Here is an 11,805-nt window from a genome sequence, read left to right on the forward strand (position 1 = left end):
TCAGGAGTAAGTCATTATAGCCAAAGGGGCTTACTCCCAGGAAAGTGTGGATAGGATCGCAGCCTCAGTGATGAGGATGAGATGCTTCCTTCCTTTGCCTTTTGATTGACAGTGGCTGCAATCCTAACCACACTTTCCTGAGAGTAAGCCCCATTGAACAAAATAGGAGTTACTTCTGAGTAGACCTGGTTAGGATTGTGCTCAGTGCCTACCCAGAGGTAAGTTCCATTGTGTGTCCATGGACGTGCAGGGGGAGGGGGGCTTGCCCTCAGGGGCAGCAGGGGCTCTTTGGGCGGGAGCTGCTCTGGTGCCCTCCTCTTCGTCCCGCCCGCGCTCTCGACCCACCGCGAGAGCTGAGCCCAGGGAGCCTCCAGGCGCAGGAGCAGTCTACTTGCCAGTCAGCCAGCTTGGCCGGGGAGGGGAGGTGCGGGGCAGGCAGCTGGGCTGCTTCTCTCACCCTAGTCAGCAGGCCGCATCTGCGGGCGCGCGTCGCGGGAGACTCCAGTTGGCTGCGTCTGGCTCACCCCTTCAGCCCCAGCAACCTCGGCACCCGCTGGGAGCGACCCGCTTTCCTCTGGGAGGGGTTGGCCCCGCATGGCTGCTGCCCCCAGGAGGGTTAGCCCTGACATTTCAAGGCGCAAGCTCCCTGGCCAGCAAATGGTTCTTAGAACCAACAGCTGGATTAGGTACGGGTTCTATAGAATAGGTGAGAACCTGCTGAATCCCACCACTGGTTCTATCCCAATTCAGCTAATGGCACCTTCCTACACTTCAGTACTGAACTATCTTCACAATTCGGTAAGTGTAATTTTCACAACCAAAGGGGTCTGGATTACAAATGAGTGCTACCAAATAACTCCAAACCATCCTGCCCATCCATGAAGCCAACTGCAGCTGTGTCAGGCTGCAGATTAGTCAGAGGCACTCATCTCTGTTTGCTTTCTTACCTCCACTGGTCCTCCTTCCAGTTCCTAGAATGGAAAAGGAAGAGGGGAACATAGAGGAAGAGGAATGTGGGGCATGGGATCAAAATCAGGGAAACTTGGGCCAGCCTTGCCCTCATCCCATTGAAGCCGCACTGGTCACCTGGAGGATTGAAACAGTGAAATTTGAAGGTTGCCAGCATTTCAGTCAAGGGAAGAAGGTGTAGAATGAATGATGATAGCAAGTGGCCAGCAGAGGAGACTTGAAAGAGATATTAGGCTAGATTCATGACTAACAGCCCAATCCTATGCCAGCCCAGAGCATGCAGTCCCACCAACAGAACACGCACTCCTTGCTGTGGGTGGGAAGTCACCAGATAGTCCAGGGGAGGTAAGCAAAGAACATTTTTACTTACCTCCCCATTGACCACCTGGTTCCCAATTGGTCTCCTCAAACCTACCCCAGCAATTTAGCTGGGGTAAGGCTTAGTAAGACTCAGGGGCCGTGATCAGGCTAGGAAGGATAGGAGCTGAATATGGCTGCCACCAAGATTCTTCCCATCCTGCCTCTGGCTTGGCCAGCTCCCCATATCTCTGCCCCTCTCTGTCCCCATCACAGACTTACCAACAGCAGCAGAATTTTTGCTGGCCTATGTCGCACAAGTAAAGCTTCTAGGGCTTTGTGCTGGCAGCAGCAGCCCATAGAACAGGAAAGTACCTGGCACACCAGCAGCTTGGGCCTTATGGCAGCAGATCACAAGATTCACAGTGTCATCCTTTTTCATCTCATGGCATACTGACAAGACACTAACATTTTAAGGGCACACCCTTTCTTTCTTTTTTTTTTGCAATTGACAAGGCATACCATGCTGCCAGTGGGGGGCTCACATCCTGCAATGGCCCAACTAATAAATGATCCTCCCCCAAACTCCTGTGGGATACCTGTGCCTGACTATAAAAATTTTCAAAAAATGGTTGAAAATAACTGATGTAGAGGTTTAAAGGTAATGCCAGCCTTTGAATCAGGCCTAGAAGCAAACAGGGACTGATAATAGCTGATACCAGATTGGTGCTATATGGTCAATATGGATAGAGAGACATTAGGGGAGTTGATAAAGTGGTTCTTATGGAGCAGAAGTGCTGACTTATTCACACCACCTGCAGAGGCAGACTTCCCATGTCAGTACTTTAGCACACTTTTTGCCAGAGTTAAGGTTTTTTATGTTTGTGTGTTTTCCTGACAGCCTCTTCTGCTTAATTGGGGTGGACTCCTTGGAGAAAATCTCCAAGAACGCATCAGAGATTTCAGTACATCTTGTCTCAGCATGGACCATGTGTCACTGCCAATGGAGATGGGGACACTGCCTAGTTAAGAAACACATAAGGGTGGAAATACCATGAAGCGGATAGATAAATATACACAAAGTGATTTTTTATTTCCAATATGTTACGGATTGTCTGAAATTCTAGAAGTCGAGTCAAGGTGTTGTTGCTGTTTTAAGAATGGTTACCACGATATCTGGAGTGGATTTGGAGATATCTCTGAAGCAAAGGGGTAAGTCATTCATTCATTCATTCATTCATTCATTCTCTCACTCAGGCTTTCTCTCACTGCATCCAATTTATTCAGGCAAATAACTGTTCAGACACAAGTAATCTTACGTGTATTAGGAGTGTCATGTTAGGAAGATTCTTAGGGCTGAGCTTGTCACTCTTCATATCTGGCATCTGCATTGTTTTCAGCTGACTGATAAGTTTAGAACCAAATATACATGCTATAATGGTTGAGAATCAATGTAGATGGTGACACTGAATCCTGATTTCAGCCATGTCCCCTTCCCTCTGCAGCCCCCTGTGCCCCCCAATCTACTTCCAAGTACTGAACAGAGCATACTAAAAGACCCATGTGGTATGCAGAATCTCTATACAACATATAGAGATGAGGGGCTGCAGCAGGAAGGGTGGATCAGCAGAAAGGGGAACTTCTTCTCACATCACAAGGGTTCATTAGTATGAAATCCTGCACTAATCAAAGTAAACTGGAAATATAGGGATTGATTACAGATTTAGCAAGTGGAAATTGTTTGTTTGCACAAGGCAGAATGGCAAATTGACATCAGAAATTTGGGGATTTATTTCTTTTGTTTTGATTTTTCCCTGAGGGTATAAATGGTCTGCTTAAAAAATAATATTGACAAGGAGAAGCAATAGATGTTATAGGGGTCAAGTTCTTCTGGCTTGGAAAGGGCAAAAATTAAAGTACTTCTATTTTTTTTATCCACATTTTTTTCCTTCCTCAGCATGACAAGCGGAGTCTTAAAAGAGCCCACTGAACTTGAATCATGCAGGGGATGGACAGAGTGGATAGAGAGACACTCTTTTCCCTCTCACATAACACCAGAACCAGGAGACAGCCACGAAAGTTGAGTGTTGGGAGAGTTAGGACAGAGAGAAGAAAATATTTCTTTACTCAGCATGTAATTAGTTGCTGGAACACTTTGCCACAGGAAGTAGTGATGGCATCTTGCCTGGATGCCTTTAACAGGGGATTGGACAAATTTCTGGAGGAAAAATTCATTATGGGTTACAAGTCATAGTAAGTACGTATGTGTAAGCTCTTGGTCTTAGAGGCAAGCTGCCTCTGATTGCCAGAAGCAGGGGAGGGCACCAGGATGCAGGTTGTGTCTGTTGTCTTGTGTGCTCCCTCGGGCATTTGGTGGGCCGCTGTGAGCTACAGGAAGCTGGATTAGATGGGTACTTGGCCTGATCCACCGGGACTCTTCTTATGTTCTTATGATTCAATCTGTTATAAAGAGGTTTGCGTGGAATTACAAGTCTTGTAGGATTCAATCTGAAGCCTCCAACTTCAAGCAGGTTCATGCCATACCCTGTTTCACCCCAGCTCCTAGCAAAATACATTTTTATAAAAAGAAAAAAAGGTATTCCACTTATATAAAACAAACTTTCCATTGTTTGTGCACCCGCAATGAACACTCAAGACAATAGACATGGGAGAAAGGGTCACTTTATTAGCAGTTATAATACAGAAGGGAGTGGCTGAGACCTGCAGTTGCTGTGGCAGCAAAGCCCCTGTGGTGCGGAGGCTGGACCACTGGAAGGCAGCAGAATCACATCTGTCCCCCAGGCTGGTTGTGCACCCGACTCCAAGCCACGCCCCTTTCTCGGGCGGCACAGCTCATCCAGGTCTATCCTGTAAGGGGAAGGCAGCCAGACCGTGGGCCATGCCACCTCGAGCCACTGAGCTTCTGAGGCAGACTCTGCAGTTGTGGCCCAGGGTCCTGTCTATGTCCTTGTGCCATAGAGCCCCTGAGGACTGCAAGTGGGTTCTGCCCTGCCTATGCTGCCTGAAGGTGCACCCCAAAGTCCAGTTCACGCCTTCTACCCCGCACCAACTGCCATAAGGAGGGGTCTGCCACAGCAGAGGCGTAGCTAGGTCATTTCACACCCAGGGCCAATAAATTTTTGTCAGCCGATATTAATTAATTATATTGTTTCATAAATTAATTAATTAATTAATTAAATTGTTTCATTAATTAATTATATTGTTTCATTAACTATATTGTTTAATTAATTACTTAAGTAAATATATTGTTTCATTAATTAATTCACTTTTTATACTACCCTTCCTCTAAGCAGCTCAGGGTGGTGTGCATGGTTCCTCCCCTTATTTTGTCCTCACCAGAACCCTGTGAAGTAGGTGAGACAGAGATAGTAATAGTCATGACATGGCATGAATAATAAAAATGGCCAGAAAAATAAATGCAGTCAATATTTCCCCACAAGCAATGGATGAAATTCTGCATCAAATGGTATATAACATGATGGTATTATTCCTAAAAGCCACAATTTCTAGAATTTTGGTCACTAGGGTGTCACCCCCCCCCCCCGGATGTCTCATTGGCCTGTTTTGAGTTAAGGCAGTGGTTCTCAAACTTTAACACTGGAACCCACTTTTTAGAATTACAATGTGTCCAGGAACCACCTGAAGTGATGTCATAGCTGTGATGTGATGACATGTGATGACTACATCATCAAGTAAAATAAAATAATTATAAATAATTAAATTAAAGAAAAACAGATAAATAAGGGGAAGCCAGCCCTGTTTCACCAAGTGAATTTTCTCTGTAGCCTGCCTGCAATAACACCCCCCCACACACACACACAAATAAAGCAGTGTGATTTCAGCCCTCCCCAGTGCCCACCTTACCAACTCAAGCTTCAAGCCTCTGGTTTATTCTTGGGGGGGGGGGCTGCCTTCTGGAACATTTGTTGAGATCCACTTTCGTTAGATGGGGACTATGCAGCTAGCCTTGTATTCCCCTTTGCCTGACTTGAACAGGAGCCAAGGCAGATTTGCTTACTCACGAGTAAACGTGAACCTGTGGGTTCCTTTTGCTTTCCATAGGGCTCAATACATTCGCCTGCTTGGAGGGAGGAACTTCCTTGTTGGATGTTTTTTGGGGGCTGCTTTCATTGGATAGAAAACATTCTAGTCTCATTGGATTCCTCTCAGCCTGCCCTTTCCAACTAACTACGGCACATTTGTCTACGCGCAAGTAAACGTGTGATATGGCTCAGTTTAATTTTCCATAGGATTCAATGTATTTTTTGGTTTCAGGTTTTTTGGCCATAACTTTTGATGGAAGGGAGATATTACAATCCGATTTTTTGCAATGCTTTCCGCTGGAAATTCCACATCCAACATTATATGGCATGATGGGGTTAATCTTAACCTTCACGATGTTAGCGATGTTGGGGCATTTGTGGTGTTACACCCCCCCAAGGACGGTACCCGGGGCTGACTGCCCCTGTCCCCCGCTAGCTATGCCACTGCGCCACAGTCCATCTCACGCCTTCTAACCTGCACCACCTGCTCTCATAAAGTGACCAATGTTAGTCAGTAGAGGAAAATCCCCCGACCCCTGAGAGTCAGGGGTAGGCGAAAAAACTACCCTCCATCGGCCAATCCTGGCAGGCAGCAAAAAATTCCTACCCGGCCTCAAATGGCGACCAGTAGAACTCAGAATACTTTTAGGGTGGGCGGGTGGGTGTCAGTACTGTGCCCATGTGCATAGGAGGAAGAGGGCTGGGTGCGGGTTCCCTAAGAGCCCTCTGTCAGCCCTGCCCCAGCCCTCCTCCAATCCCCTCACAGGGGAGGGACTCTCGTGTTCCAGGTTCGGCCAAACAAACCCCAATCAACTGCTTGCACTGCTTGATCGGCATAAAATTGCAAAGTGTGGCAGAGAGCAGGAAACATTATGAATGATAATAATCTGTAATTTATAGATAACTATGAAATACAATACGTAATTATACTCTGTCTATGCATATATAACTAGAGGTGGGTGAAAATGATTTTATTTTTTTCACAGATTTTGGTGTTTTCCAAAGTTAGTAGTGCAAAAAGTGGTTCTATCTCTTTTTATTCCAAGGGCGCATTTTTATAAATTATAATTATAAATTATAATCTAGTTATAATCTAGTTATAAATTATAATTACTTTAAAAGCGTACTAGGTAGGTGATGTAAGGGGTATAGTGTCAGTAGATGCAGCCACATGTATGTAGAGGTGTTAGAGAATATGTAGTGGTATTAGAGAATGGCTTTATTATTTTGCAAATTTTCATTTTTTTCCTTTTCTTTTTTTTTTTCCAAAAAAGAAGTGCAGAAAGCGATGTTATATGTTTTTATTTTGTTATCACCTAAAAAATCCACCTCAGCATATAACTTTGTGGATGAATATATGGTTTTTCACTCAGAAGGTCTCAGGTTCCATTCCTGCCTTTCCAGATTCTGCTGGAATGCCAATTGCCCAATTACAGCAGGGTGATTGGGGTTTGTTTAGCCTGGTCTGGAACACAAGAGTGTCCTCCCCCATGGGGGATTGGAGGAGGGCTGGATCTGGGCGGAAGCAGAGGTGTTTTAAGGGCACAGCACCCAGCCCTCTTCCTCCTTCGCACGTGGGCGCTGTGTGGACACCCACCTACCCGCCCTTCTTGCAGTCTGAGTTTTACTGGCCGCCATTCGGGGCCGGGTAGGAATTTTTTGCTGCCTGCCAAAATTGGCAGATGGCAGGGAATTTTTTCGCCTACCCCAGACTGTCAGGGGCAAGAGGTTTTCTCCCCTTCCAACTTTCATCGGTCATTTTAAGAGGGCAGGTGGTGTTGGTTAGGAGGCATGAAAAGGACTTTGGCGTGCACCTTCAGGCAGGGCAGAACCCAACTGCAGTCCTCAGGGGCTCAGTGGCATGAGGACATAGATGGGGCTCTGGCCGGGACCGTGGGGTCCACCTCAGAGGCTCAATGGCTCGAGGCGGCACAGCCCGCAGTCCGGCTGCCTTCCCCTTAAGGGACAGACCTGGATGAGCTGCACCGCCTAGGAATGGGGCGTGGCTTGGAGTCAGGTGCATGCCAGCCTGGGGGCAGATGTGTTTCTGGTACTGCCCAGCGGTCCCGCCTCTGCACCACAGGGGGGCTTTGCTGCCTCTGCAACTGCAGGTCTCAGCCTCCCCTTCTGTTGTAACTGCTAATAAAGTGGCCCTTTCTCCCATATCTGTTGTCTCGAGTGTTCATTGGATGGTGCGCAAACAAAAAGTCCCCTGTCTGAAACCTTAGAGAACCTACATCATTCCGCATAGACATTGTTGATCTTGATTGGTCTATGTCAAATTTCTTTGTACCTGACAGGGTTCAAATGGAATGGAACCTCAGGTAGACTATCAGAAAAACCATGAAGATAATCTCTTCATCCCTGTTTCACCTTCATGCAACCCTCAAATTTTTTGAATTCCAGTAAAATGTGCTTGGAAAAAAGATTCCAATAGAATCAAATAGAAAGCTACTCTGTTTGGCCCCCCTCAACGCAAGCAGGCTTCAGCATCACCAAGTCTTGTCAGCTTCCTTGACATCCCTTGATTAAGTGTGCAGAAATCTTTGTGCTCCAGGGGAAATTGTTTTTTGGACCAGTCATTTCAACATCCTTTTTATTTTATTTTATTTTCTTATTTCTCCCATAGAACACATTGAACTTTAAAACTCAGAGAAAAAAATGTCCAACCAAACTTCTGTGGCAGAATTTTTACTCCTGGAATTCTCTGATGCCCGAGAACTACAGATGGCACACTTTGTGGTCTTCTTGGTTCTGTACTTGGCTGCGGTTGCAGGGAACCTTCTTATCATCTCCGCAATTGCTCTCAATCAACACCTTCACACTCCCATGTACTTCTTCCTGATGAACTTAGCGGTGACAGACCTGGGGTCTGTCTCTGTCACCATACCTAAATCAATGTCAAATTCCCTCATGAATACCAGGATAATTTCTTACTCGGGGTGCGTTACTCAAGCGTATTTATTTCTCGTCTTTGTGACTTCAGATTTCACGCTCCTCATCGTCATGGCACACGACCGCCATGTTGCCATCTGCAATCCGCTGCGGTATGAGATGGTGATGAACAAAGAAGCCTGCATTCAAATGGCAGCCAGTGCATGGCTTACTGGTATCCTCTATGCGATGTTGCACACTGCTACCACCTTTGCCATGAAGTTCTGCTCCAATGTGGTTGACCAGTTTTTCTGTGAGGTCCCACAGCTAGTAAAGATCTCCTGCTCTGATTTATACTTACTTGAAGATGTGCTCCTTGGTGTGGGCGTGGCCATTGCTTTTGGCTGTTTCCTCTTTATTGTCATAACATATGTAAAGATCTTCAGTGCCGTGCTGCAAATGCCCACATCGCAGGGAAGGCAAAAGGCTTTCTCAACGTGCCTTCCCCACCTCATAGTTTTCTCCATGTTTCTATTCATGGGAGCACTGGTCTATCCGAGACCCATCCCACACACTTCATCTCACACCAATATAGTATTTGCTGTCATGTATTCTGTGGTTCCACCCATGATGAATCCAGTGATCTACAGCATGAGGAATAAGGACATTAAGGTTGCTATCTGCAAGCTTTTGGGCTTCAAGTAACTTTTTGAGAACATATTGGTGTATTGTGTTACTGGATGTGCTTTTTATGTATGCATTGGTGCTCAAATTAGTAACTAAAAGAGTGCAGAGTTGGCTTCAGAAGGCTTGGGATAGTTAAGTCCGCCCCAGCCATGACTTTCTTTTAAGGAATAGCCAGGGAAACAAGGGATCTTTGGGGCTAAGTGTGAAGACCATCGTCAGAGAGAATCCATTCAAAGACAGGCAAGGGGACATCTTCACAGTCACAAGATATCTCTTAAATGAACATGTAATGGCAAAGATACAGATTTAGGGCGCAATCCTAACCCCTTATGTCAGTGCAGCTCAGAGGTAAGAGAACAAACATTCCCTTATTTTGAGGAGGCCTCCGTGAATGACACCCAACTGCAGGATGCAGCACATGTCCCATTGGCACCGCTATGCCAGGGCTGGAAAACACTGACATAAGGGGTAAGGATTGCGCCCTTAATAAAACAGTTGGGCAGCCCAGTTCTAACCTGCCCTGGAGCGAGCAGGCCAGCAGGCCTGCCCCGCATCCAGAGCAGGGTTGGGGCCAGCTGCAGCTCAGTCTGAGGCAAGGGGAATTCCTTTCCCTTACCCTGAGTAACACCACAGCAGCCCCAATGGGGCTACTCAGATCTGTGCCACCTAAAGAGGATGCACAGATCCAAGCAGCCTGGAGCTGCTCCGGACTACCAGGGTCCAGGGATAGAATCCAGCACAAGTGCCAGATCCTGGCCCCATCTCCCTCTCACCCACAACCCGCCCACAGGCTAGCCCGCCCTCCCCCACCCCAAAATGCCTCCTTCCTGCCCCTCTCCCTTCCATCCCCCCCCCGACCTCTGCATCATCCTGACTTGGCCAGTGCAGCCTTATTGGTTTGCTGGTGCTTTGGCCCGCATGTCAGTCTCGGGAGGCCAACGCATGTTCATGCACCAATTTCCCTCCTCAAGCAGTGGCACGAAAATGCTTTGCAGCACTTTTGCAACACCACTGGGCTGGCGCAAGGGACTTGCACTGACCCAACACAATTTTGGGATTGCACCCTAAAAACCCTAACAGTCAGGGGTGTCAAACTCATTTCAACCTGGGGGCCACATTCGATTCATGGCACGTGCTGAGGGCTGGTGTTGTACATCACAGGGCACAAACCAGAGGCACCCTTGCGCCGGCCCTGGAGGGTTGCAAATGTGCCATAAAGCATGTTTGCGCCTCCTCATGAGCAAGCCGCACCAGTGCACAGAGGTGCGCTGGCACACGGAGGTTGAATCCAGCCTTCATGGTGGCTTACTCAGCGAGCCTTGTGTCAGCCCGGCTGGGGTGGGGTGGAGGACAGGCGATGGGCATCCCTGGGGACGGGTGGATGGGGAGCAGGAGGCAGGGCTTGGAGCCAGAAGTTATGCTGGATCCCAGCCCCCATTCCCAGGGAGTTTGGAGCAGCTTGAAGCTGCTCCGCTCTCCTTGGGCTTGCACCACCTCCAAAGATGGTGCAAGTCCAAGGAGACCCATAGGGGCCAGGGTGCCTTTCCAGGGGGTAAGGGGAAATGTTTCCCCTTACCCCTGGCTGAGCCTCTTGGCTTGCCTGTTCCAGCACAGGGTAGGATTGCACCCATCTTTCTATAACAGAGACAATGACTGGTAGAGCGGGTAATCGCTATTCACAGCCATTGTAAATTATTACAGCTATATCCACCTAAACCTGTATGGCTGTTACTCACAACTAAGCAATTTTGAAACAATAGAAATAAATAAAAATGCATCACGGTTGTACCATGATGTGTGTGCAGTTTCCAACCACGTCAGGAGCCTCATTAAGGCTTCCGGCGTGATCCTGGAGACGCACAAGTTTTGCACCTGGGCATTTGCCCCATTCTTCTAATGGGAGGTTTGCTGCTGTGTGAGGCCCTCCCACTGTGGGGTCAGCAGCACCTGCTGAGACTGAAATCTACTCATGCCAAAGGCATGGATCAGGAGGGATCACTATACTCAAAACATTTTTCCAGCTAGGATAAAAGGAAATTGAAAAAGGTTGATTTTCTGTGGAAGCCACAGAAGGAGGAAGGGTTGAGTTGATGAGTGTTTGACCTTAAGACTGTATGGTTTTTATTGTGATCTTATCACTGTTTTATTTGTGTTGCTTGATTGATAAATTTTTTATTTTTAAAACTCTTCTGAAGTTAATTAGTTTCTCGCCTTTGGCACAAGTTTAGCATGGAAAGCTCATTCATATTTAAATAAATAAATATGCCAGTCTCACTTTATGCTACTCTCGTCCGCCATGTGGGCTACCCCAACAAGTTGCAGCCTACACATAACATGCAAATTCACCCTTACTCTGTATCTTCTAACATAATGGGGAACAAAGAAGGAGAGATCAATATCCACAACAACAGATAAAGACCCAACAGTAAAATATGAGCTGAGGCAACTGCATCGGTGGCACACACATTGAGCATAAAGATACCCCTGTATATAGAGAAAATATAATACGTAAACATTGAAAAATAGATTGGGGTTCATCCATTGTACGTATACGCTATTTCTCTATCGCTGAAGCTTTACCAGTTTCCCCCTGGAATACTTTAAGTAAGTTACGAACTTCTTTTTTTATCTTCCTTTTCTGCTTATATTTATTTATATTTTTACAGGTATTTATATACCGCCTTTCTTTGGTCCTCAGATTTCTCCTCAGACTTTAATCCAGGGGTGCTCACACTTTTTTTGGCTCGAGAGCTACTTTGAAATCCAGCAAGGCCCGGAGATCTACCAGAGTTTTTTTACAATGTTCGCACCATCATAACATATAACATTTATGTGTACAATGTATGTTGGTGTACCTTGCATGTGCCAATATTGCACAACACAACATAATTAACTATAAACATTTTTTGTAATT

At 46.6% G+C, this 11,805-nt stretch overlaps 1 protein-coding gene across 1 annotated transcript; it reads left to right on the forward strand.

Moving 5' to 3' along the window:
* Nucleotides 1-7,991: 7,991 nt before the first annotated feature.
* LOC136636101 (olfactory receptor 14C36-like) lies at nt 7,992-8,909 on the forward strand. The gene has a single exon (XM_066611114.1). The coding sequence runs from the start codon at nt 7,992-7,994 to the stop codon at nt 8,907-8,909; it is 918 nt and encodes a 305-aa protein (XP_066467211.1).
* The last annotated feature ends 2,896 nt before the right edge of the window (nt 8,910-11,805 follow it).

Source organism: Tiliqua scincoides, unplaced genomic scaffold (assembly GCF_035046505.1).
Source record: "Tiliqua scincoides isolate rTilSci1 unplaced genomic scaffold, rTilSci1.hap2 HAP2_SCAFFOLD_90, whole genome shotgun sequence".
Classification (NCBI taxonomy): Eukaryota; Metazoa; Chordata; class Lepidosauria; order Squamata; family Scincidae; genus Tiliqua; species Tiliqua scincoides.